This window comes from Piliocolobus tephrosceles, chromosome 5 (genome assembly GCF_002776525.5).
Source record: "Piliocolobus tephrosceles isolate RC106 chromosome 5, ASM277652v3, whole genome shotgun sequence".
In the NCBI taxonomy this organism is placed as follows: domain Eukaryota; kingdom Metazoa; phylum Chordata; class Mammalia; order Primates; family Cercopithecidae; genus Piliocolobus; species Piliocolobus tephrosceles.
The window spans coordinates 139,832,946-139,860,833 of NC_045438.1; the positions used below are offsets into that span (position 1 = coordinate 139,832,946).

Here is a 27,888-nt window from a genome sequence, read left to right on the forward strand (position 1 = left end):
TATACTTTAATTCTTACAAATTGCATTGTTGACCCAACCTCAAACCAAGACCGGACTGTCTTGTGGCCTGGCCCAAGTACGCTATGTTTTTCTGGAAATGGGCTAGGGCTATTTGGTACTGGAATTTGAACGACTGGGTACTCAGAGTATGGTTGCAAGGTGGATGTGGGTTTGGGGTTGGCAAGTCCACTCAGTCCCTCAGACTTCTCGTCCCATGGGGCAGAGGACCAGAGGGGAACTCTAAAGTGATGATGTGGGCTGCTTTGCCTATGGAGTAGCCATTCTTTATTCCTTTACTTTCTTAATAAACATACTTTCACTTTGAAAAAATAAAATAAAAATCAAGTGAGGTCTGGAAGCAGAAGCCCGTATTGCTCAGATAGCACGACAATATTGAGAAAATCTCGAAGAAAACTAGGAGACACCAAGTAAGGGATAAGAAAGCAACTTTAAAATGCTGGAGGTCTACTGGATGATAAGACAATGAGTACTGTGGGACTCCAACACCCTGGGTCACCGTAGGATTCTTAGTCTCTCTATACTTGAGAAAGGAGCAAGCAATTTTTAGTTGCTCCTCAATACAACAACCCTATGTAATGGGCATTTTGTTACTATTTTAATGGATAAACAACCTTATGGTTCAAAAAGTAAAAGATGTAACGAAATCTACTTCTTTACTGCGGTACAGTTATCATCCCCATTTCACACGAGGAGAAACTGAGGTAAATGAATGGTAAACCAACTTGCTTGGGCACAAGCGAGAGGTAGCAGAGCTGGGCTTGTTATTGCCACACAGAAATGCTACCATCTGATAATTAAACCTTTTTCTAAACAAAACTGCAAGTGCGGTTTAGAAATCGGGCGGTTTAATAAAAGGCCTCACCTATCAGGTGGGCTCAGTCGGTGACCCTCCTCATCCTCCAGCCTCTTGGGGAGGCCAGATGTCTGCGCTCCCCAGCACCTATACAAAGCCAGCTTTCTTTCTTTTTTCTTTTTTTTTCGAGACGGAGTCTCGCTCTGTTGCCCAGGCTGGAGTGCAGTGGCGATCTCGGGTCACTGCAACCTCTGCCTCCCGGGTTCAAGCGATTCTGCTGCCTCAGTCTCCTAAGTAGCTGGGACTACAGGCGCCCGCCACCACGCCCGGCTAATTTTTCTATTTTTAGTAGAGATGGGGTTTTACCATGTTGGCCAGGATAGTCTCGATCTCCTGATCTCGTGATCCACCCGCCTCGGCCTCCCAAATGCTGGGATTACAGGCGTGAGCCGCTGCGCGCGGCCAAAGCCAGCTTTCTTTAGCAGGGGCTGAGACCTGGGCACCAAGAAGAAACCCAACAAAAGACTAGGGGCCTGGGCCCGGCAGTCGCGGAAGCTTGTAGGCCCGGAGCGTGTGGCACCATCTGCTTTTGTGACCAGTCCCCTAGGCTAGAGCTTCGGCGCGACCCGCCCAAGGGAGAGTGGCGGAGCCTCCTGGGCCTTTCCAGAGAAAGCAGCTCGGGGCCCCGAGGCCACAAAATCTTGTCACAAGCTCGAAGAGCGGGCCAAGCCCCGCCCCCCCGAGCCGCCTCTTCCGCTCGCGCCGGGGTGGGGTCTACGCGGCCGCCGGGATCCGCTCCGACGCGGCCACGTTGTCTTGCGCGCTTTGCGCGCCTGGCCCTGGGATCCTGACCCTTGGCTACCCGTTCCTGCCCCAGTAGCGTGGCCGCGAGCCTCTGTGAGCCGGCTGTATTCCCGCACTCACTCAGGGGGCACAGGCGCAGGGAGCGGCCCGGCCACTCTGAGCCTTCGGTGCGCGGGCGCGTCTGGGATACGGGCCCGGGAGGCACCGCCCTCCGTCCGCCCGGTGCCTCCCAGGAACAGCGAACCGGAGAGAGCGCCGGAGAGTTGGGCTCCGTGCAGAGCTCGGCGCCGGGGCCCATGCCCGTGAGCCCCCGCAGGCCCGCGCCATGGCCTCCGGGAGCGTGGCCGAGTGCCTGCAGCAGGAGACCACCTGCCCAGTGTGCCTGCAGTACTTCGCAGAGCCCATGATGCTCGACTGCGGCCATAACATCTGTTGCGCGTGCCTCGCCCGCTGCTGGGGCACGGCAGAGACTAACGTGTCGTGCCCGCAGTGCCGGGAGACCTTCCCGCAGAGGCACATGCGGCCCAACCGACACCTGGCCAACGTGACCCAGCTGGTGAAGCAGCTGCGCACCGAGCGGCCGTCGGGGCCCGGCGGCGAGATGGGCGTGTGCGAGAAGCACCGCGAGCCCCTGAAGCTCTACTGCGAGGAGGACCAGATGCCCATCTGCGTGGTGTGCGACCGCTCCCGCGAGCACCGCGGCCACAGCGTGCTGCCGCTCGAGGAGGCAGTGGAGGGTTTCAAGGTGAGGGCGCGGATCCGGGAGGGCGGGAGCGCGAGTCGGACAAAGGGAGGAGAGAGCCAAAGGGGCTTCCCTTTTTCCGCCTAGAAAATGGCTGAGCCGGACGTGTGGTTCACAGCCGTCATTTCCTCTCTGTCCGCTCCAGAGCCTCAGCACTCAGATTTGGAGGAAAACCTGTAGCTGGCGAGGGAGCCAGAAGTCTCCCCACCCCCACTCTCCTTTCTCCGTTTGCCCCCATGTTTCCTCTCTCACGGACACATTGTACACGGAGACATGCTTTTGACAGTATAAAAGAAGTGCATAAAATCGCGTGCACATCGACGAGCTACAGAGACACATGTACTCTCGTCGACTGTCAGACAAAACGCAGTCGGACATTAACTGACTGATGCCCATTCCTTAGTCTGTAAGCATTTCTCCAGCACTTTCCTGCAATACGTCCTGGTCTAGAAACTCACAGAAAAGAACAGGCTCTTCACTGCTTAAATCATTTAACCACTCTGAGACTCAGAAGATAACAGTTATGAGGAAGATTGTGGAATCATGTGATGCACAGAGCCCTCTGTGAACTGGCACAGCTAAACAGAAACGTGGAAACAAAATATTACATATAAAACAGTTGTAAGGTGACCTTCAAGGAGTCCATGATACTGTGTATTTTCTGTATGTTGAGGGCTTCAGGAATTCATACACAATTACGTCCGTGTTTAAATATGAATACATTCATGTGTAATTAATCACTTAACATTTATGGACCTTTCAGCTATTTTCTTTCACTCTGGTGAGAGCTCGAGTAGATTGGGAAGATGGTGTTTGCCCATTTCACACATGAAGGAAATAAGAAGTCACTTTCACAGTATGCTTGTGTGGAAGAGCTACAATACAGCATAACTCTAAGCCTCTTACTCCAGTCACAGTTCCACTAAGTCATGTGATATCCTACCAGGGACAGGTAGATGATTCATTGTTTAAGATAGACACAAATAATCCTGACGAGGTAGCTGACTGGTTGAAGCGACAGGCTGCTAAGATAGACACAAATTGCCAAATGAGTGGCTTGTTGGCCCCTGCGCCCTGAGTCTTTCGTGGACTCCGTGTGTGATTAGAAGTACCATGCAGGCCGGGCGCGGTGGCTCAAGCCTGTAATCCCAGCACTTTGGGAGGCCGAGACGGGCGGATCACGAGGTCAGGAGATCGACACCATCCTGGCTAACACGGTGAAACCCCGTCTCTACTAAAAAATACAAAAAACTAGCCGGGCGAGGTGGCGGGCGCCTGTAGTCCCAGCTACTCAGGAGGCTGAGGCAGGAGAATGGCGTAAATCCGGGAGGCGGAGCTTGCAGTGAGCTGAGATCCGGCCACTACACTCCAGCCCGGGCGACAAAGTGAGACTCCGTCTCCAAAAAAAAAAAAAAAAAAAAAAAAGAAGTACCATGCTGATGCTAAGGTCTACCTAATTTTGAACTGCCCATCTGTTTTGCTTTTCTCAGGAGCAAATCCAGAACCAGCTTGACCATTTAAAAAGAGTGAAAGATTTAAAGAAGAGACGTCGGGCCCAAGGGGAACAGGCACGAGCTGAACTCTTGGTAAGGGTTGTTGGAATTCACAGTTGCTTCTGCTGGTGCTCCCCTCTTCTGTAGAGCTGATGTTACTTCCCTTAAACTTGTCCAGCATGTCACCCAGAACCTGTAGGTAAGAGGGGGATCAACTGCACATGGCAGTGGGAACTCACCCAGAGAACTAAGAGATTCCCTTACTTTTGGGGAAAGGATGGAGGAGCCAAGTTTGGAACCCTTGGAAATCAGACCTGTCAGTATAGTTTAACCTGCTAACTGTGTAGACCAAGGTTGATCCTTGGCAAAGCTGAGATAGGTAAAATTATTGGATACAGTTAGCTTGCGTTGTTACCATTCTGCAGACAAGTGCTAATAGTGGATTTGTGTAAGTCCCACTGTTGCTTCTCTTTGGGTTATTCTCCTTTCTTGACAATGCCTTAATTCTGAATTTTTTGCTCTGCTCTCTTCCTCCAATCTCTCAAGGCCTCGACAAGTGGCTGATGTGTTAATTTATGATAGGGGTATATGGGAATTTTTTCTTTTTTTTTTTTCGACAGGGTCTCACTCTGTCACCCAGGCTGGAGTGCAATGGCGAGGTTTTGACTCACTGCAACCTCTGCCTCCCATTTCAAGTGATTCTCCCACCTCAGCCTCCCAGGTAGCTGAGGCTACAGGCATGCGCCAACACACCCAGCTGATTTTTGTGTCTTTAGTAGAGATGGGGTTTCACCATATTGACCAGGCAAGTCTCGAACTCCTAACCTCAAGTGATCAACCTGCCTTGGTCTTCCAAAGTGCTGGGATTACAGGTGTGAGCCACTGCACCTAACCGGGAATTTTGTTTTGAAAAGAAAAAAAAACAAGGCAGGGCACGGGGGGCTCACACCTGTAATCCCAGCACTCTGGGAGGCTGAGGTGGGCATATCACCTGAGGTCAGGAGTTGAAGACCAGCCTAGCCATGCTGAAACCCCCTCTCTACTAAAAATACAAAAAATTAGCCAGGCATGGTGGTGCATACCTGTAATCTCAGCTACTCGGGAGACTGAGGCAGGAGAATCACTTGAACCCGGGAGGTGGAGATTGCGGTGAGCCAAGATCGTGCCATTGCACTCCAGCCTGGGCAACAAGGGTGAAACTCTGTCTCAAGAAAAGAAAAGAAAAAAAAAGAAAGTACAGAGACATTTATAATACACATTTATATATCCACCACTTAGGTGTTTAAAAATGTTTTTTGAACAATAAATAAAACATTACCAGTCTCCACCCACTAGAGGTATTTCTGTCTGAAAAGTAAAGTCCCAGACTAGTAGAGTCTAACGTCACTTTTTCAGTCATGGTAGGGTGTAGTAAAGAACTTTTGGACCATGAACTTATTCCCATGGTGTCCTTAGATCCCACCACTTGCTTTGCCCACACAATCTACTGAGACTTGAGCTCTCCTTTTTGCAAACAGCTGTGATGGGCTGGGTGCAGTGGCTCATGCCTGTAAACCCAGCACTTTGGGAGGCTGAGGCAGGTGGATCATGAGGGCAGGAGATGGAGACCATCGTGACTAACGGTGAAACCCTATCTCTACTAAAAAATACAAAAAATTAGCCGGGTGTGGTGGCGGCACCTGTAGTCCCAGCTACTCGGGAGGCTGAGGCAGGAGAATGGCGTGAACCTGGGAGGCAGAGCTTGTAGTGAGCTGAGATCTCCCCACTGCACTCCAGCCTGGGTGACAGAGCGAGACTCTGTCTCACAAAAAAAAAAAAGAAAAGAAAATAGATCTGATGAATGGAGAATCTTCTCAGTGAGCCTGAGTGGACTCAAATCATTATGCACACGATGATATCCTCTGTGGGAGGATTATCAAAGGGGAGAACAGCCCTTTTCTGAGAATCAGGGCACCTGGACGTGCTTCTATGCTCTGACAGTACCCAGTTGTATAGATGGAGTCATACAACCTCTGTGGGTCTCGGTTTGGTCATCTGTGAAACAAGTAGGTTGGACTAGACTAGCAAGGGTAGTACTGCCTTTTTGTCCTCTGCAATGGTGTGTGGGTATTTCTTTTTTTTTTTTTTTTGAGGCAGAGTCTCGCTCTGTCACCCAGGCTGGAGTGCAGTGGCACGATCTCGGCTCACTGCAAACTCCACCTCCCGGGTTCACGCCATTCTCCTGCCTCAGCCTCCTGAGTAGCTGGGACTACAGGCACCCGCCACCACGCCCGGCTAATTTTTTTATATTTTTAGTAGAGACGGGGTTTCACCATGTTAGCCAGGATGGTCTCGATCTCCTGCCCTCATGATCCACCCACCTCGGCCTCCCAAAGCTGGGATTACAGGCTTGAGCCACCGCGCCTGGCCGTGTGTGGGTATTTCTTTGGCTGTCTTCAGAAGAATCGAGTGATTGGGGAGGTTGGGCAGGAATGCTAAATGTCTTACAATGCAAGAAACAGTCCCATGCCAGGCGGAATTGTCCTACCAAGGTGCCAGTAGCACCCCCTTTGAGAAACACTGAATTAGTTGATATTTAAGAATTGTTTCAGCCTTAATTTTTCATATCTAAGATTATTTTGTATAGTTTAAGTCTTTGAAAGAATTACCCAGCTGACATGAAATATGACCTTTGAAAAGGATTTAATAAACAAAGACATATATGTGCATAGTGAGTGTCTTAAGAAGGGTGGTTAGAGGGATAGTCAGTGTGGGAAGGTTCTCAGGAGAAGCTGAGTTTGGAACAGGTGTTGGTAAATTTTCTAAAAAGAGTCAGATAGTGAATATTTTTAGCTTTGTAGGCTATATAGACTCTGTCACAGCTGATTAGCTCTGTTGTAGCCCAAAAGCGGCTAGCCATTGCCAATATGTAAATGCAGGGCATGGCTGTGTCCAATATGACTTCACTTGGCTCCTTTGGAGCTCGTTGCTGGCTCCTTGTTTAGAACAAAAGTTTATATTAGAGTCCTGTTGGTGGTGGGGGTGGGGTGAAGAAAGAAGGACAGTAAGTTATGGTAAACAAATCAGCACCAAGAGGGAATCGTGGGGAGACCACCTCTCTCCCTCCCACCCAAAGCTGGATAGACAGCAGTTGGTGAAGGACAGACAGGGTATGGCTTACATGTGAAGGGCCCAGGAAGATTGGGCAAGAAAACTGTTACTGGTTGTTCCATCCTCCATAGGGCACATATCTGACCCTGTCACTTTCCTGTGTGACAATCTTTCATGCTTCCCAGTTGGGATAGAGTCGTTACCCCCAGCCTCCCAGGCCAGGCATGACAAGGCCTCACCTTTTCTGGTCCCTTCCCTCAACACTCATGTGCTCCAGCCGGATAGCACCATTTGCTTTCTCTCTCCACTGTTTTGCCTGTGCCATTTCTTCTGCCTAGAAAGCCTTCCTGCTCATTGCCTATGTGGTGAACTCTTGTTCATCACATAAACACTGTGTGAAATTGCTTCTGTGAAGATGGTACCAGCTTCTTCCATTGCAGGCTGTCACCCTTTCTTTAATTACCCACCCATGACTGCATATATCACATGAACCTGACTCACTTCTCTGAGTTACTTGAGAACAGGCACTGTCTTAATAATCACTGGGATAAGCCAGGCGCGGTGGCTTACGCCTGTAATCCCAGCACTTTGGGAGGCCGAGGTGGGCGGATCACAAAGTCATGAGATTGAGACCCTGGTTAACACAGTGAAACCCCATCTCTACTAAAAAATACAGAAAGTAGCCAGGTGTGGTGGCGGGCACCTGTAGTCCCAGCTACTCTGGAGGCTGAGGCAGGAGAATGGTGTGAACCTGGGAAGGTGGAGCTTGCAGTGAGCCAAGATTGCGCCACTGCAATCCAGCCTGGGTGACAGGGCGAGACTCCGTGTCAAAAAAAAAAATCATCATCATCATCATCATTGGGGTAATTCAGTTCCTGGCCATTATATATGCAGTCAGTAAAAACTGGAAATAATGAGTTGGCACTTTGCTTGTTTTATGCATAATGAGGTCTTGGGGTAGGTGGTCACGGGAGAACTATGAAGGCCCTAGAAATGAGCCATTTCTCTCTTTACTGCCTTTCCCTGTCATCTGCATAGAGCCTAACCCAGATGGAGAGGGAGAAGATTGTTTGGGAGTTTGAGCAGCTGTATCACTCCTTAAAGGAGCATGAGTATCGCCTCCTGGCCCGTCTTGAGGAGCTAGACTTGGCCATCTACAATAGCATCAATGGTGCCATCACCCAGTTCTCTTGCAACATCTCCCACCTCAGCAGCCTGATCGCTCAGCTAGAAGAGAAGCAGCAGCAGCCCACCAGGGAGCTCCTGCAGGTAAGGCTTGCAGAGCCCTGCCAGAGCAGCACCCACTGAAAATACCCTCCCTTCTCCTTTGCCAAGTAGTATCCAGGACCCCCTGTCTTTTTAACTCTGCAGGAATAGCAAGAGCTTGCCAAACTCTATATTGTGCACCTTGGAAGGAAACTATGTAAACTAGAAGTTCTGGTTCACACAACTTGAATTAGTCAATTGCATTGTCTCATGGAAATGGCAAAAAGAAGACCTGGTGCTTGGGCCTGCCCAGCACTGACAAGTGGTCTGATTACAGGCAAGGCTGTCTACCTTTTTGGGCCTCAGTGATCTTATTTGTTCAATAATGAGGGGCTTAGACAATGTGTCATTCAAAGACTCTCCTCACTCCAGTATATAGTTTTAACATATTACTACAGCCACAAAACAATGAGCACTTGAGCAGGAGTGGTTAGGTTAACTGAGCAGTCCTGTGGTTTAATGTTGGTAGAGCAGGTGATAAAGCTGCAGCAGACCTACCCCAGCAAGACTACAGGAAATGAGCTAATGCTTGTCTGTCGTTTGCTCATTCAGTGCATATTAATTATTTGGTTTGTGTCAGGCACTATTCTAGGCACTGAGATTAAGTGCCAAATAAGCTTTCCTGAATTATTATATTTTAGTGTGGTGATCAGACAGTTCTTATAGGTATTGATAAAAGCCATTAAAAAGGGGTGATAGCAGGCCAGGCTCAGTGGCTCACACCTGTAATCCCAGCATTTTGGGGGGCCGAGGCGGGTGGATCATGAGGTCTAGCAGTTCAAGACCAGCCTGGCCAATAGGGTGAAACCCCGTTTCTACTAAAAATACAAAAATTAGCCGGGCATGGTGATGTGCCTATAGTCTCAGCTCCACGGGAGACTGAGGCAAGGAATTGCCTGAACTCAGGAGGAGGAGGTTGCAGTGAGCCAAGATCACGCCACTGCACTCCAGCCTGGGCGACAGAGCGAGACTCTTGTCTCAAAAAACAAATAAAAAATAAAAATAAAAATGGATGATGGCATAGGGCAAGGGTCAGCAAATTATGGTCCAACACTTGTTTTTGTATGTCTTGGGCAATAAGTATGGTTTTTACGTTTTAATTTTAATTTAGTATTATTTATTTATTTTGAGACTGAGTCTTGCTCTGTTGCCCAGGCTGGAGTGCAGTGGTGCGATCTCGGCTCATTGTAACCTCTGCCTCCTGGGTTGAAGCGATTCTCCTGCCTCAACCTCCTGAGTAGCTGGGATTACAGGTGCACACCACCATGCCTGGCTAATTTTTGTATTTTTACTAGAGATGGGGTTTCACCGTATTGGTCAGGCTGATCTCAAATTCCTCACCTCATGATCCGCCTTCCTCGGCCTCCCAAATTTTTGGGAGTATAGGCGTGAGCCACTGCACCCAGCCAATTTACATTTTTTAATGGGAAAAATCAGAAAAATGTATTTCTTTTTTTCTTCCTCTTTTTCTTCTTTTTTTTATTTTTGAGATGGAGCAAGGAGGGAGTGGACAACATAGTAATGCAATTGAGGTCAAATAATATCAAAGCTGATACCCATTTGATTCAATAACACGACCATCATTGTAACCTTATGTAGAACTACCACAATGGAATAATTGGGGCAGGAGCCACATTAGTGGGAGCTGAGTGCTGGCTAGGTTAGGTGAATGGAGACTACACAAGTAGATGACTATTTGAAGTACAACTGTGAAAGGGATGTAATAAAATACTTAGAGACGAGACAGGATTATGGAGTTTTATCTGGAGGGGTTGGTTAAAGATACTAGAAGTTAGACATATTTTCAAAATACATATGGAAAGGAGTCTATATTGTAAGGTTTCTAGATGAGGGAGAACACTGAAGCCACAAGAAACCATATACTGGCCGGGCACGGTGGCTTATGCCTGTAATCCCAGCACTTTGGGAGGCCAAGGTGGCCAGATCGCCTGAGGTCAGGAGATTGAGACCAACCTGACTAACATGGAGAAACCCCATCTCTACTAAAAATACAAAATTAGCCAGGCATGGTGGCGCATGCCTGTAATCCCAGCTACTCGGGAGGCTGAGGCAGGAGAATTGCTTGAACCATGGAGGCGGAGATTGCAGTGAGCCGAGATCGCGCCACTGCACTCCAGCCTGGGCAACAAGAGCGAAACCCCGTCTCAAAAAAAAGAGAGAAAGAAAGAAACTATGTACTGATCAGCATTGTGCGGTTCCTGAGAAGGCAGGTGGAAATGAGAACTAAAGTACCTATGCCAGGAATTAGTTCCAGAGGGTCTTCTGTTGTACGGGAAGAAATGATTGTTTCAGGGTATGGGAAAGAGGGTCTGTGAGAACTAGTAGGAGCATTTGGTCAGTGAACATCTATTTATAATGTAACCATTCTGCCCTGTTGTGTAACTTTCTTTTTTTTTTTTTTGGAGATGGAGTCTTGCTCTGTCGCCCAGGCTGGAGTGCAGTGGCGTGATCTGGGCTCACTGCAACATCTCCCTCCCAGATTCAAGCATTTCTCCTGCCTCAGCGTCCCAAGTAGCTGGGATTACAGGCGTGCGCCACCATGCCCGGCTAATTTTTGTATTATTTATAGAGATGAAGTTTTGGCCAGGCTGGTCCCGAACTCCTGACCTCAGGTGATACGCCCACCTCGGCCTCCCAAAGCACTGGGATAACAGGTGCGAACCACCGTGCCCAGCCCCTGTTGTGTAACTTTCTTATCAGTTTTGCTTTCTCAAATCTTGACTGCTCTGGCGTGGGCACTGGGTAAGCAGATGGTCAGTCTCATCCAGGATTGGGGTTTTGCAAGATGGACTTGAGGGTTTTTTTTTTTCCCTTGGTTTTGATTGTTGTTGTTTGAGACAGGGTCTAACTCTGAAACCCAGGCCGGAGTGCGGTGACATGATCATGGCTCACTGCAGCCTTGACCTCCCAGGCTCAGATGATCCTCCCACTTCAGCTTCCTGAGTAGCTGGGACTGCAGGTGTAAACCACCATGCTTGGCTCATTTTTGTAATTTTAGTAGAAGTGGAGTTTTGCCGTGTTGCCTAGGCTGGTCTTGAACTCCAGGAATCAAGCAGTCTATCCGCCTCAGCCTCCCAAAGTGCTAGGATTACGGGTGTGAGCCACCACATCCAGCCTTCTTCAGTTTTTTAATTGTAAAATATACATAACCTAAATTTCACCATTTTAAACTGTAACACTCTGGCACAAAGTAGCATTTTGTAAATCCACAGTGTTGTACAATTATCAACCACTGTCTGGATCCAAAACATTTTTACCACCCAAAAGGAAACCTCACACTAATAAGCAATCACTCCTCATTTCCTTCTACCCCTAACTCCTGGCTCTATGGATTAATCTATTCTAGATATTAGATATAATTGAAATCTTATAGTACGTAGCCTTTTTCTTTCACTTAGCATACTTTTTTTTTTTTTTTTGAGACAGAGTTTCCATCTTGTTGCCCAGGCTGGAGTGTAATAGCACAATCTCGGCTCACTGCAACCTCCGCCTCCCAGGTTCAAGCAATTCTCCTGCCCCAGCCTCCGGAGTAGCTGGGATTACAGGCATGCGCCACCATGCCCCACTAATTTTGTATTTTTAGTAGAGATGGGGTTTCTTCATGTTGCTCAGGCTGGTCTCAATCTCCTGACCTCAGGTGATCCACCCGCCTCAGCCTCCCAAAGTGTTGGGATTTCAGGCGTGAGCCACCACGTCTGGCCTATCACTTAGCATATATATGTTTCAGTACTTTATTTTTAATCTTTATGGCTGAATAATATTCCATTGTATGGATATATACTGTGTTTTGTTTATTCATCAGTCGATGGGCATTTTGGTTGTTTATGCCTTTTGGCTATTGTGAGTAGTGAACATTAAAAGTAGAAAATGATACAGAAATTTGTGTGTTATCCTTGTGCAGGAACCATACTAATCTTCTGTGCATGATTCCCATTTGAGGGTATCTGCTGCTGAAGCAAGCACCATAATTAAGGCTTTAAACCTTTTTTTTTTTTTTTTGGAGACGAACCCTTACTCTGTTGCCCGGGCTGGAGTGCAGTGGTGCGATCTCAGCTCACTGCAACTTCCACCTCCCTAGTGATTCTCCTGCCTCAGCCTCCTGAGTAGTTGGGATTAGAGGCACATACCACCACGCCTAGCTAATTTTTGTATTTTTGGTAGAGATTGGGTTTCATCATGTTGGCCAGGCTGGTCTTGAACTCCTGACCTCAGGTAATCCGCCTACCATGGCCTCCCAAAGTGCTGGTATTACAGGCGTGAGCCACTGCGCCGGGTCTAAAGCTTTTTTTTTTTTTTTTTTTTTTGAGAATGTTATTTAAACAGATGGAGCATGAAACTGAAGGTGGATGATGAGGAAAGAAGAGAAGGAAAGAAGTAATGGACTCAGTAAGGGAGGAGGGGCTCCATGAATATCAAAAAGTGTTTATGTTGGAAGTCACTGGAAAAGCAGGCTAAATATTACTTAATGGGGCAATACTGGAGGCATTCCCATTGAGGTCAGAAATAGAGAAGATGCCCAGTATCATTTATCTCTATTTAACACTGCATTAAAGGTTATAACCAGTTCAGGTAAATAAAATAATTATAGGTATACAAATTGGGATAGAAGTTAACATACAGAAATTAGCAGCCTTCATATGCCAGATAGCAGCCACTAGAAGACATATTAGAAGAGAACATGCTGTTTACATTTGCAAAAAAAAAGAAAAAAAAAAAAGTAGTGATAAAATACCTGGGAATAAATTTATAAGAAATGTACAAAAACCTATGTGGAGAAAATTATAAAACATTCAAACATTCCTGAAAGACATAAAATAAGCTTAAACAAATAACGAGATAATCACTTGTTCTTTGATAAGACAGTGAAAGCAAGTTATCAGTCCTTCACATTCATAAATGCAGTTTGTTCCTTTTTTTTTTTTTTTTTCTGTTAAGCGGATATATTGTGTAGTGAAGTCTCGGATTTCAGTGTAACCATCACCCAAGTAGTGTACATTGTACCTATTAAGTAATCTCCTATCCCTCATCCCCCCTCCCACCTTTGCAATTTCAATAAAAATACCAACAAGTGCTTTTCCTGGATCTAGACAAATTGACAGTCAACTTCAGATAGAAAAACAAGCACATAACAATAGCTGGGATAGGCTGGGTGCAATGAGTCACGCCTGTAATCCCAGTACTTTTAGAGGCCGAGGCAAGTGAACCACCTTAGGTCAGGAGTTCGAGACCAGCCTAGCCAACATGGCAAAACCTTGTCTCTATTAAAAATACAAAAATTAGCCGGGTGTGGTGGTGCGTGCCTGTAATCTCAGCTACTTGGGAGGCTGAGGCAGGAGAATCGCTTGAACTCAGAGGTGGAAGTTGGAGTGAGCTGAGATCGCACCATTGCACTCCAACCTGGGAGGCAGAGCAAGACTCCGTCTCAAAAAAAAAAAAAAGCTGGGATAGATCACTAGAGCTCAAGAGGTTGAGCCTGCAGTGAGCTATGATTGCACCACTGCACTCCAGCCGGGGCAACAGAGCAAGACTCTGTCTTCAAAAAAAAAAAATAGGTTGGCTACGCTGGGAAAGAAGAGCTCTGAGGGAGAACTGGCCCTACTAGATATTACACTATATTTTAAAGCCCATAGAATTAAAGCAGTTGGTATTAGTACAAGAAAAAGAAAAAAGCACACACACATTGTAACCAGTCAAAAGGTGGTATTAAAATTGAATATTTGCCACAAATATCACAAATACAACTGATAGTTCTAACATAAAAAGACCTTTTAAAAATTGAGAGAGAAAAGACCAAAATTCTAGAGAAAAATGGGTTAAAGGCACAAATAGGCAAGTTGCAAAAGACATTAACTGGTTTGTGAACATGTGAAAAAATGCTCAGCTGTACTTATATTAAGAGAAATGCGAACTAAAACCACATTGAGATGCCATTTCTTACTCGTTACAATAGCAAAAATTTTCAACTTAATACACTGTTGATGAAGTGTGGGAGAGACACTCATATGTCAGTGGGCTGGTGGGAATACAAAATCATATGACCCTTTTGGAGGAGAATTTCTCAATTTTTAACAAAACTGTATGTGTGTGTGTGCATGTATACACACAGAATTAACAAATAATTTTTCTAGGAAGGGTAGAAGGAGGAGAGATGAGGTGAGATTAATGGGTACAAATACACAGTTTGATAGAAGAAACAAGACCTAGTGTTTGATAGATCAGTAGGGGGACTAGTTTACAAATCTATTTTTTATACATATATGTATATATATGTGTGTATATACACATGTGTGTGTATGTTTACATACATATACATATATATACACACACTCATAAATATATATTTTTTGTTTTTGTTTTTGTTTTTGTTTTGTTTTTTTTGAGACGTAGTTTCGCTCTTGTTGCCCAGGCTGGATTACAATGGCATGATCTCGGCTCGCCGCAACCTCCGCCTCCTGGGTTCAAGCGATTCTCCTGCCTCCCGAGTAGCTGGGATTACAGGCATGCGCCGCTGTGCCCAGCTAATTTTGTATTTTTAGTAGAGATGGGATTTCTCCATGTTGGTCAGGCTGGTCTCAAACTCCCGACCTCAGGTGATCTGTCCGCCTGGGCCTCCCAAAGTGCTGGGATTACAGGCGTGAGCCACCACACCTGGCCTATTTTATATTCCAAAGTGACTAGAGAAGAGTAATTGCAATGCTTCTTGAGTAAAGAAAAGACAAATACTTATGATGTCATGGATATCCCAATACACTGATTTCTTTACAAATTATGAATGTGTTAAATTATCACATGTACCCCCAAAATATGTATGTCTGTTATATATCAATAAAAAATTTTAAAAATCTAAGAATTTACTTTGAAGATATAATTAAGTATGAAAATATATTTGAAAATACATATGCACAAGATTACTTGCTGCAACATATTTGTACTTGCAAACTATTAGAAGTAGTCTAACTTCGAAACCTACAAGTTTGTTTTAGTTAATTGTGCACATATACACTCTGGAACACTATCCAAGTTAAAAAAAAAAAAAAAAGGAGGCTGGGCGCGGTGGCTCAAGCCTGTAATCCCAGCACTTTGGGAGGCTGAGACGGGTGGATCACGAGGTCAGGAGATCGAGACCATCCTGGCTAACACGGTGAAACCCCGTCTCTACTAAAAAAATACAAAAAACTAGCTGGGCGAGGTGGCGGGCGCCTGTAATCCCAGCTACTCGGGAGGCTGAGGCAGGAGAATGGCATGAACCCGGGAGGCGGAGCTTGCAGTGAGCTGAGATCTGGCCAGTGTACTCCAGCCTGGGCGACAGAGTGAGACTCCGTCTCAAAAAAAAAAAAAAAGAAAAGAATGATACCTATGAACTAATACGGAGTGGTTTCCAGTATATATTGCTTTGTGGAAAATAAAAATATAAAATAGAGAGTATGCTACTTTTTTTTTTCCTCTCCTGAGACGGAGTTTCACTGTTGTTGCCCAGGCTGTAGTACAATGGCACGATCTTGACTCACTGCAACCTCCGCCTCCTGGATTCAAGCCGTTCTCCTGCCTCAGCCTCCCGAGTAGCTGGGATTACAGGCATGCACCACCACACCAGGCTAATTTTGCATTTTTAGTAGAGATGGGATTTCACCATGTTGGTCAGGCTGGTCTCGAACTCCTGACCTCATGTGATTCTCCCGCCTTGACCTCTCATAGTGCTGGGATTGCAGACATGAGCCACCGCGCCCGACGAGCGTATGCTACTTTTTGTGTATGAAAGAAGGGAGAGGCTGCCGGTGGCTCACACCTGTAATCCCAGCACTTTGAGAGGTGGAGGCAGGTGGATCACCTGAGGTCAGGAGTTCGAGACCATCCTGGCCAATATGGCGAAACGCTGTCTGTACTAAAAACACAAAAATTAGCCGGGCGTGGTGGCAGGCACCTGTAGTCCCAGCTACTCAGGAGGCTGAGGCAGGAGAATTGCTCGAACCCAGGTGGCAGAGGTTGCAGTGAGCCAAGATTTCGCCATTGCACTCCAGCCTGGGCTACACAGAGTGAGACTCTGTCTCAAAAAAAAAAGTATACTGAAGTTCTTTGTACTAACAGCTTCTCTGTGTATTTGAAATTATTTCATAATAAAAAGAAAAAGATGTGGACAGGTAGGCAAGTTGAGGTCCAATCGTAGGATACTTGAGTTAGTACATTTGAAATCCTGAGGTCCTTGACCAGTGGATGGTGGGTACTGAAGGCGGATATGGGAAATGCTGGTATAGCAAATAGTATGCATCCCATTTTCCTCTGCCTGCTTTTTAGCTCCTCAAAACTGAGTTATGTTCCAGCGATCCTTTTCTCCTTGATTTCTCCCATGAGAGCCAGTCTGTAGTTGGTTTTTCAACAAACATCTGTGAAAGAAAACTGAAGTTATAAATGACTTCTCATGGTTATTTTTTTTTTTCCTTTCTCTTGCAGGACATTGGGGACACATTGAGCAGGTATAGTTTTCTGTTTCCCTAGTGTTAAATCAAATATGAGAAGACTGTCTCCTTCACATTTGTAAATCCTGAAAGGAGCCCTGAGCCTGAGGATGGACATCTTATCAAATTGACACATATCCCTGAAGAGAGTCACTAGTATACTAACAATTAGATGAACCACAGCTCTACTCAGTAAAATTCAGGAAGTAGGGGGTTCACGTGGGAGGCTGCTGGTGGATTAGGGGTATGAGAGGAGAAGGTGTGGCCTTACAGAGACCTGGGCTGAACATAAGGGTAGTTTATGTCTGTTGCTTCCTATACATTTCAGAATCCTTTCCTTTTCTCATAATCCTTCATTATCTCATTTTTTCCCCTAATGGGGGAAATAAAGCCTAAGAAAGGTGTGACTGTCCTGGATTTACATAATTACTGATGAGCCACCTGGATTCTGGCTCTTATTCTTACTCTTGCTATTTCTTTGTTCCATCCAAAAAAAAAGAGGAAAAACTCCCTGGCAGCTGGAACACGACCAAAGAGGGAGAGCTTGGAGGGGGCAGTAAGCCAGGGCAAAGTTGTATTTGCAGGATGGATGACCTGGCAAGTGGGATGGGCCTTGGGAAGCTAATGTTTGGTGCAAGAATGCCTTCAGGGGTGGAAACTTTGAGGAAGCTGTACTGTGAAGGTAATTAAGACCCTGAATGATGAAAACTTTCTAAAGCAAAATGCACCTAGACTGTGTGGGAGCATTTAAGGAGACTGGGGAGGTCCTTACAGATGGGGCAGTTTGGCTGGGAGGCCTGTGTTGATAGAATCATGTTGATGGAATTGAGGTTCCTGAGGGACCCTAGGATGAAGATAAGGTGGAGTTCATACTAGTCCCAGCCAGATGACCCAAGCAAATAATACTGTTACCTGCTACTTTATGATGCCAGTCTAGCTCTGACCTAACATACGGAGTTAGCTCCCTCAGACCCTAGCACTTTGTGACATTAAGGATTGAATTTGGCTATATAAGATAGGAAACCCAAAATGTTATTGGTTCAAGGGTTAAACAAAATAAAATTTTGTCTTATCTATAAAAGAAATGTGCAGGTTGGGTGCGGTGGCTAATACCTGTAATCCCAGCACTTTGGGAGGCCGAGGCAGGTCGATCACCTGAGGTCAGGAGTTCAAGACTAGCCGGACCAACATGGTGAAACCCTGTTTCTACTAAAAATACAAAAATTAGCTAGGTGTGGTGATGCATGCCTATAATCCCAGCTACTTGGGAGGTTGAGGCAGGAGAATTGCTCAAACTCGGGTGGCGGAGGTTGCAGTGAGCTGAGATCATGCTGTTGCACTCCAGCCCGGCAGCCTGGGCGACAGAGCCTGATTCCATCTCAAAAACAAAAAAAAAAGAAAAGAAAAGAAATGTGCAGATAGGTAGTCTGTGGCTAGTACGGTAATTCCAGTGATCCTCAGACTCAGGTTTCTTCCCGTTCACTGTTCTACCATCCCTAAGGTATGATCCTCATATATTCCATGATAGCTGGTAGAATGCTAACCAAGAAGAAGGAGATAAGTCACATCACATTACTTTTTTTTTTTTTCATTATTATTTTTTTTTTTTTGTAGACACAGGGTCTCACCATGTTGCCCAGGCTGGTCTTGAACTCCTAGCCTCAAAGCAGTTCTCCCACCACGCCTCTCAAAGTGTTGGGATTGCAGACGTGAGCCACTGCTCCCGGTCATGTTACTTTTTTAAGTAGACTTCTCAAAACATCATGAGATACATTTTCTCTCTCATAAACCAGAACTCAGTCACAAGGTCACATCTAGCTATGGGACTGGGCAGCTGTGAGCCATGAAAGGCAGAATATGACAGAAGGGCTATTGGATAGGCAACTGGCAGTCTTTGCTATAGACATCCTTGCAGGGCTAGGGAATTGGGTATTGTCCCCCACAGTGCCTTTCTGTCTGAACATGTCATTCTCTCCATATTTGGGAACCTGAGAATTCGGGTTAATTGCCCACCATAAATATCAAGGACTGTCATGGAATCTAGTGCTTTCTGGCAAAGTCAGCCTCATAGGTAATTCAGTGAATCTTTTAGAATACTTAATATTTGAAAAGCCATGAGCTAGGTGCTTTGGGGGATATGAGAATGAGTATAATATCTATCCTGTTTTGGTCTAGAGGATCATAGCTCCGGAAGAGAAGATGGGAAAAGCTGTAGTGTTTTAAAGACTGTCCATCTGTGCTAGACAGTTTAGCTTAGCCCCTGTCCTAGTTCCTGGAAGGTCACAGAATTGGGAAAAAGAATTTACTCAGGCCCGGCACAGTGGCTCATGCCTGTAATCCCAGCATTTTGGGAGGCCCAGGTGGGAGGATCACCTGAGGTCGTCAGGAGTTTGAGACCAGCCTGACCAATATGGAGAAACCCTGTCTCTACTAAAAATACAAAATTAGCTGGGTGTGGTGGCGCTTGCCTGTAATCCCAGCTACTTGGGAGGCTGAGGCAGGAGAATCACTTGAACCTGGGAGGCAGAGGTTGCGGTAAGCCGAGATGACGCCATTGCACTCCAACCTGGGGAACAAGAGCGAAACTCCATCTCAAAAAAAAAAATTTACTCCTTTTTTTTAATTTAGGGCTGAAAGAATCAGGATTCCTGAACCTTGGATCACGCCTCCAGATTTGCAAGAGAAAATCCACATTTTTGCCCAAAAATGTCTATTCTTGACGGAGAGTCTAAAGCAGTTCACAGGTAATGTGAGGAGTGGTGTCATGAGGGGAAATGGATTTATACTCAATATCTGCATATTGCCTGATGAAAGGATATATTTTCCAGCCAGATAGTGGGATGCAAACTGAATATTTTCTTGTTTTCTTTTCTTAGAAAAAATGCAGTCAGATATGGAGAAAATCCAAGGTAAATTTATCTACCTACTGGGCTTTTGATGTAAAGTTGCTTGGAAAAAAGAACATGTGCACTGAAAGTGGGAAACATGGGGTGATACCCATTGGCCAGCCTTCCCTTATATTGTACATCTTCCCTTGGTCTTAACTAATTTTCTCAACTAACAGCCTCTTGCTCTAATTTGAAGTCTGTTAACTGTATTTAGTCAATTCTCAATCTGCATTGATGGAGGAGAAAAATAAGCAATCCAAAAATTAATCAATCCAGAATTAATTTGATTATTTCAGAAAGAGTATGAACAAAAACTACCTTGGATACATTTCACTTGAGCTAGTGTTTATCGTTGTAATTACTGAGTTTCTACTGCTTGTGGGCACAGGTGCCAGCTCGGGCAGAAGGTAATCAAGCAGCGCTGACAGGCAGCACTGCCAGGGACATGGTTAGGAGCGGGCAGTCAGGAGTCAGGCCGCTTGGGTTCTGGGCCTGTCTACCACTTAGTAAGATTTGAACAAGCAATTTCCTTACCTGTAACAGAACAGTAATAGTGCTTACCTCCTAAGGTATAAGAATTAAGGTTAGTTACCATTTCTAACACTTCTAGAATAGAATCTGACACAGTAAGTCCTATATTTACGTTTATTAAATAAAGTGTTCTAGGCATTTGGAGAAGCTTTTCCAAATTTAAATTTTCCTGCTCACAAGCCACATTCAGTAAAGAGTTGGCCATATATTATTCCACCCGGGAATACTTAAATTCCTGGGCAGTCTGGTGGATTCTGAAATCCTTATATGTAGGTAAACCCTTCTCTTAATTATTAGAAATTACAAACACCCATAATCTTTGATTATTTTCTATTTTATATATGCTGAGTTCTTATTTGCATTCATCTACTCAGATATATACTTTTTGGGGCATCTAGCAACGTAGAGTTAGCAGATACATGTCCTCTACAAATGGGGAGAAATTCCACTTAATACAGTGGGTAATAACCAGAAGTGGTTAGTTCAGGCACGACCTTGATCTGGCTCTTCTTTTCTTGCCACTTAAAAGGCTTAGTGGGATAATGTGTGAAAAATTCTGTTTCAACTATAAAGTGCCTTATAAATGAATGGTCATGTTTACCCCAGAGTGTCAGTGAGTGCCATTTGAGCCATTCAGCTGTCATACACAGATGACTTATGAAACTCAAAAGTTATGTATGACGTGGGGTTGGAACTGCGTTTCCCTCTGCAGAGCCAGCTGACTCACTAGAAGGTGGAATTCTTGATCTTGGCTCAGTTTGATCCCATATTCTACCAGTCTCAGGCATGTGGTTATCCCTCTGCTTAAGATTCCCAGTCCCTCTCCCCTTAAAGCTTTTGGTTGGATGATAGAGCCATACATCATATGAAAAAATTAGTGCATGACTGACAGCAGAGGTTCTGGGGTTTCTAATGGAGACCACTGCTTTATGATGACTAACCAGAGCCCCCTCAGTTATGTATTTCCTGGAAACCCTCATGACTTCTATAACTTTTCTCTTTTGTTCTTTCAGAATTAAGAGAGGCTCAGTTATACTCAGGTAGGTGATGAGAGACAAAACCATATTAGGTTAAGGAGTAACAATCTTTGTGAACCTAACTACTATTATGAATGATTTGGAAATTGTTTAGATTTGGATTCTTTAGGTTACATGTATAAAGATGATACACAACAACCACAAAAATCCACAGTTGTTTCTATGTGTTAACAGTATCTTTGCCTCCTGAAATGCCTCAGAGTTGAAGCTATAGGGTAAAATCAATCTCAGGTGTTCAAGAAGGATTATAGGGTGGAAATCGCAGTTCCCCAAAAGTAGAACAGAGCTGGTACACTAGTACACTGCTGTGCCTGCACACATCAGGGTCAAACCATGGTGTGTGACAAGCAAGACTGATTGAGCTCCAGTATTACTCTTGAGTGTTAGAGGAAGTCTAGGAGTCTTGTGTCATCTCATCGCTGTGCCTCAGGGCAAAGTTTGAAACTCCCCTTACCCCTCACAACCACTTTCACCCTACTGTAGAGCCTGGGTAAATTTAACATTGCAGAAGTACTCAAATCTAAGGTGTATTCATCCCACAGTCACAGTCACCTTCTGTTATGAAGTGTCCTCTAAATGAAGAGAAGGACTGTACATACAGTGGATCTGCAGTCCTGGGTGTGCACTGGCTCTGATCCGTGTTTAATTATTTCAAGAAGTATTAACTGAGTACTTCGCTTGTATCCTACACTGCCTAACATTGTACAGGGTATTTTAGAGGAACAGAAGAGCATAAATCATCCTACTCATGGGGTTTACATTGTCTGGTTGGAGATACACCCATGACACAAGATAGAGGTAGGCATGTGTTGTAGACAGATTGTTGAACCGGGAACCAAGGGTTCTGGGGTTCTTTGTTATCTCTACCAGTTGCCTGTCTTTTGTGGGAGTCAAAATTTGTGGGCTTAAATTTCTAAGAGGTAATGTTTGGGAATCTTCCTCCTGAACAAGATGTGAAGAGCAAATGAGAGAATACATATCACTGTTTTTTTAATTAATTTATTTTTTGAGTATTTTAATTTTTTAAATACTTTATTATTCATTTTAGAGGCAGGTTCTCTGTTGCCCAGGCTGGCGGGTAGTGGCGTGGTCATAGCTTGCTGCAGGCTCAAACTCCTGGGCTCAAGTGATCCTCCTGCCTCAGCCTCCTGAGTAGCTAGAATTACAGGCATACACCACCATGCTTGCCTAAATTTTTACTTGTATTTTTTGTAGAGACAGGGTCTCACTATGTTGCCCAGGCTGGTCTCAAACTCCTGTATGCAAGCGATCCTCTTGCCTTAGCTTCCCAAAGTGCTGAGATTAACAGGCATGAGTCACACACCCAGCCCATTATCAGTGTTTTTGAAGCAGGAAAACACTTGATGATAGCAAGATGCTGTAATACTAAATGCCAGAGGAGATGACATGGGTCATACATAGTTTTAGATTTCAGAACAGGAAGAGTGTAATGGCCTGGGCAGATTAAGAAAAACTTGGAGGATGTGTGTCTTGCAGTGGACATTAGAAGATGAATAGAGCTTTGATATGCAGAGTAAAGATCTTATAGAATGGATAAAAGAGTGATTTGGGCTGGGTGTAGTGACTCACACCTGTAATCCTAACACTTTGGGAGGCTGAAATGGGAAGACTGCTTGAACCCGGGAGATGAAGTCTGCAGTGAGCCATGATTATGCCACTGTACTAGCCTGGGTGACAGAGTGAGACTTCATCTCAAAAAATACAGTAAAAAATAATTGTAAAAGAGTGATTTAAAAGGTAAGCATACTGATACAGGTTCCCAGTCCTTTACCCACAGTTCTAAAATCCCGAATCTCTGAAAGCCACAACCTTTTTCATTATTTTGTAGGAAATTATAGTATCAAAACCTGAATTTATGTGGTGCTGTTTAGAGTGTATCCTTCATTATGTAAACATTCGTGGATCTCATAGCAGATCTATTAATATTTCATTATAGAATGCTGCACCAGACCCTACCTGTCTAAAACCTGTAATATTTTGAATTCTGTGAAACTTTGGGCCCCTGAAGTTTTCAGAATAAGGGATGATGAGCATGTAGGAAAACCTCAATTCAGTGTATCTGCCAGGCACAGTGGCTCATGCCTGAAATCCCCATTGCTTTGGGAAGTTGAGGTGGGAGGATTGCTTGAGGCCAAGAGTTCAAGACCATCCTGGGCAACAGTAAGACCTCATCTCTACAAAAATTTTTTTAAAATTAGGGTGGTAGTGCACACCTATGATCCCAGCTACTTGGGAGTCTTAGGCGGGAGAATCACCTGAGCCCAGGAGTTCGGGGTTACAATGAACTATGACCACACCACTGTGCTCCAGCCTGGGCAACAGAGCAAGACCCTATCTCTTAAAATCGGTTCATAATGGATATTGTGGTTTCAGATATGAAAGAAAAGATATGGGGCTAAAATTCAGTATTTTCAGTGTATTCTGGTAACCAGCTAATCCAAGCAGTAATTTTTGAAATGTGAAGTTTAGAATATTTTAAATAAAATACGTGCAACTTCTAGTGGGAACCTCTCATTCTTGGGGAGGTAATAGAAAGGCACTGAGTGTTCTAGAATAGGCTCTCCTGGCCCGTGGCTGACTCTCTTCTTTGTGTCTCTGCAGTGGACGTGACTCTGGACCCAGACACGGCCTACCCCAGCCTGATCCTCTCTGACAATCTGCGGCAAGTGCGGTACAGTTACCTCCAACAGGACCTGCCTGACAACCCCGAGAGGTTCAATCTGTTTCCCTGTGTCTTGGGCTCTCCATGCTTCATCGCTGGGAGACACTATTGGGAGGTAGAGGTGGGAGATAAAGCCAAGTGGACCATAGGTGTCTGTGAAGACTCAGTGTGCAGAAAAGGTGGAGTAACCTCAGCCCCCCAGAATGGATTCTGGGCAGTGTCTTTGTGGTATGGGAAAGAATATTGGGCTCTTACCTCCCCAATGACTGCCCTCCCCCTGCGGACCCCGCTTCAGCGGGTGGGGATTTTCTTGGACTATGATGCTGGCGAGGTCTCCTTCTACAACGTGACAGAGAGGTGTCACACTTTCACTTTCTCTCATGCTACCTTTTGTGGGCCTGTGCGGCCCTACTTCAGTCTGAGTTACTCGGGAGGGAAAAGCGCAGCTCCTCTGATCATCTGCCCCATGAGTGGGATAGATGGGTTTTCTGGGCATGTTGGGAATCATGGTCATTCCATGGAGACCTCCCCTTGAGGAGGTGGATTCAGGCCAAAAGGGCTGTTGGGTGTAATCCTATGCCAGGCACAAGGCATCTTGTTGCCTTGCCACGTCCTGTCACAGCTGGGTATCCTTACCGTGTTCCACGCCCTTGCAGTGGGAGACAGGATGTCCATGTTCTCTACCATCCTTTTCCTTCCTGTGCAGATTGTGCAATGTAATGAGATGTATCAAGATATCCTAGAAATAAAAACCAGATGTCCACCTCCAGTGTTTCACACTTTCTGGTTTTACACATTGCTGGAGGGATAAAGAGTATGGATAATCTTTGGATTTGGAGAGCCACTCAAGATACTTCCACCTTCTTGGCTCAGCCTGGCTTCCTCTGGTTCAGCCCCACATAATGATTATGGCTATTTGCTGTCATTTCTGGGTTAGGGCTCCTTTCTAACAACCTAGACTGGAACAAGGCCCTGTCAGCATGGCTCCTTTATCCCAGTTTTTCCATCTGGGAACAGTACCTCTGCCCCTGATTCCCAATCTGCCATAGTTTTACTAACTCCATTAAAGAAGCCTGTATGTGGTTTGGTTAGTTACAGTTATTTTACAATAATGGTGGGTAATGGCCCCACCTCTGTTATGAGATAATGTTCTAATCAATGTCTCTGCCTTTGTATCTTTTCTGAGGGTTTTGTCTGCTCCCTTCATTCTAATGAAAGGTGTATTCTAGTGCTGGGCGCATATCATCCAGGATAATATTCTGCCCAACTCCATCCTCTGTTACTAGATCCCTTACCAGTCACATTTGTGGACTGGTGGTCAGTAGTATACCATCCCTGGAAGGATTCTGGGACAATATTCCAGGGATTCATTGACTTCTTGGCTCCTTTTCTCCATTTCCTTTGGGGAATGGAGGAATTGACCATTCTTAAGTGCATACTGTCAAGGGGGCAGCTCCACCCCCATGGCCATTGGATCATGAGACACTCTGAAGTCAGAAGGCTGGGGCAGATCACTTCAAGCAAGCCCCCATGATGGTTCTCAGTCCTGCTTCTCTGGGTACATGATCCTCTGTTTAAAAATAAAGTGAATATGGATGTTTACATTGTTGTTGCTTTCTGGGTGTTGGTAGGATTGGGTTCAGATGTTGGAATGGGTGTGGGGAGGAAATGGTTAATGGTGTTGCTTTCCCATATGGGTCCCAAAATCCCACTCTGGCCAATAGTTTACTTCAAACTGGAAAATAAAACTACTTTCTCGGTATGATGTCACTACCATCTAGAGGTGCTAAGAAAGTAGTGTTGGACATTAATAGCCTACAGTTCTTATATTGGTTAATCCTGTAATTTTACTAGGAAAGTATTTTCTCAAGTCCTTTTTGTAGTATTGTGCCAGGCATTGGGGTTCCATGGCTGAGGTTCATGAGTTGGTGATATCATGTCCTAATTCTTCATTCACTCATCAGGTTTTAAAGGAGCTATAGAAAGTAGCTTCCATGAGGCTAGGTTAGCTTTTGCTGAATATTCTGAGATCTAAATGTATATGGTAATATATATACATATACAGGTACATAAATACTACTAACAAATATAGAGCAGTACTTGGAATATCATATGAAGAGTTTTATGCACAGTAACTTACTTAATGCTCATGATAACTTTATCAAGTATATACTGTTGCCTTTACAGATAAAGAAACTGCAGCAGAGGGGGTAAATGACTTATCCAAGGTATACAGCTAGGAAGCAGCAGAGCCAGGATTCAAACTGAGATGGAACACATGACCACATGCATCAGATCCTGCCCCACAATGTTATCGATTATGGTTTCCTGCATAGAAGGGGCAGAACAGAGACTGGAAGCCTTGGAGTACCAGTTCATTGACCTGGGATGTCTGCCTTATAACACTGTCTACTCTAAACTCAAGGATCTGCAACTGGCAAATGGGGTGAACAATCCTATTCAAAGTCATCTTCCACTTTCACTTTTAGTCAGTTGGGTCAGGGAGCAAGAATAAGGGCTCACAAAGAGGATACCTTGTACCAGTCCAGGGAAACGTGCCCTTGGGATGGACTTTTGGTTCTTGCTGCCCCAGTGATAGAGCTGTCTCCAAGCTACTTAGAGAATCCCACACTGGGTCTACTTTATTCCCAGTAGACCTAGTGCTTTAGGAGTGGCATCTTACTGCACTTTTATTGACAGCATCAGCTGGACCAGAGATAAACAATCTTGTTGGATTCAAGAAAATTTCTTGCGATTTGAATGGGGATGTATCTAGGAGGGTGAAGAATTTTACCAACAATGTCTAGTGAAAAAAGTCTCAGAAGACTGTGTACCTTATATACCCTTTATAATATGAACAAAAATAGCATGGTTACCTATGGAGTGTGAGAGAGGATGGGATAGAGGATAGGGCATAGGTTGACATGTGTTATTGGTTATCTTCTAGTTCTTGTAGGTGGTGTGTTTATAGTTTCGTATTTAAATTTTTAGTTTTAAAAGCCTGCCATTTTGAATGGAAGTAAATGAACTTGTGATTCTAAGTTTACTCATCTGCAGAAAGGTAAGCAGCTTTTGAGTTCAAGAACTGAGTCACTAAACTGAGTCACTAAAGGCAGATATGGGGCCCACTGTGATTCTTTTGTCTCCCCTCTTTCCTCAGAACATCTGCAATTCTTAATTATACATTAGGGTTTCAATAACTTCTCCTTCCTTAATTATTTTGCTGTTCCAGGAAGTATGTTTGTGCATGCACGGACGTGCACATGCCTGTGTGTCTTCAGGTGCTGTCGTTTTGTCTGATAAAGGCCAACATGCAAAGAAGACCATCTTCCTCAAGAGCAGACAAGGCCTAGAAGAGATAGGTTCAAAGAATAAAGGGAAACTGAACATGGCCCCTACCCTCCACCATGTACAATTAAGTGAGAAGATGAGAGAATGCATGTAACTGCCTAACACTTAAAGGCACTATGAAATTACGAGCAAATCGCTATCAGATGGTAAATGAGAGCCATTTGTTAATACCTTTAGTTATTTGAGATCCAGACCAAAGAGTATAGATGGAAATCACGTATCTCCTTCCAGCAAAATAAAAAAAGGTTCTTAGCATACCAATGGTGGTTGAGTTGCTTCTTCACAAATGAAAGACATTATTTTATTCAAACAGACAATTTAACCAGTGTTGGGTGCCCCAGCTGAACTTGCTCTTGAAGAGAATACAGGAGAACATGGCTTCTATTCTTTGAAAAGTTAGTTAAGGCCGGGCGCGGTGGCTCAAGCCTGTAATCCCAGCACTTTGGGAGGCCGAGACGGGCGGATCACGAGGTCAGGAGATCGAGACCCTCCTGGCTAACACGGTGAAACCCCGTCTCTACTAAAAAATACAAAAAATTAGCCGGGCGAGGTGGTGGGCGCCTGTGGTCCCAGCCACTCGGGAGGCTGAGGCAGGAGAATGGCGTGAACCCAGGAGGCAGAGGTTGCGGTGAGCTGAGATCCGGCCACTGCACTCTAGCCTGGGCGACAGAGCAAGACTCCGTCTCAAAAAAAAAAAAGAAAAAAGAAAAGTTAG

The 27,888-nt window shown here is 45.0% G+C and overlaps 1 protein-coding gene and 1 non-coding gene across 2 annotated transcripts; one reads left to right on the plus strand and one right to left on the minus strand.

Moving 5' to 3' along the window:
* The first annotated feature begins 1,571 nt into the window (after positions 1–1,571).
* TRIM27 (tripartite motif containing 27) lies at positions 1,572–25,424 on the plus strand. Its single transcript, XM_023191578.3, has 8 exons — positions 1,572–2,363; positions 3,851–3,946; positions 7,982–8,212; positions 16,679–16,701; positions 19,312–19,427; positions 19,560–19,592; positions 21,116–21,142; positions 23,762–25,424. The coding sequence occupies exons 1-8, from the start codon at positions 1,944–1,946 to the stop codon at positions 24,355–24,357; spliced, it is 1,542 nt and encodes a 513-aa protein (XP_023047346.1). The 5' UTR covers positions 1,572–1,943; the 3' UTR covers positions 24,358–25,424.
* Positions 12,087–12,189, minus strand: LOC111526002. Its single transcript, XR_002726258.1, has one exon. It is a non-coding gene; the product is annotated as a U6 spliceosomal RNA (small nuclear RNA).
* Positions 25,425–27,888: the final 2,464 nt, after the last annotated feature.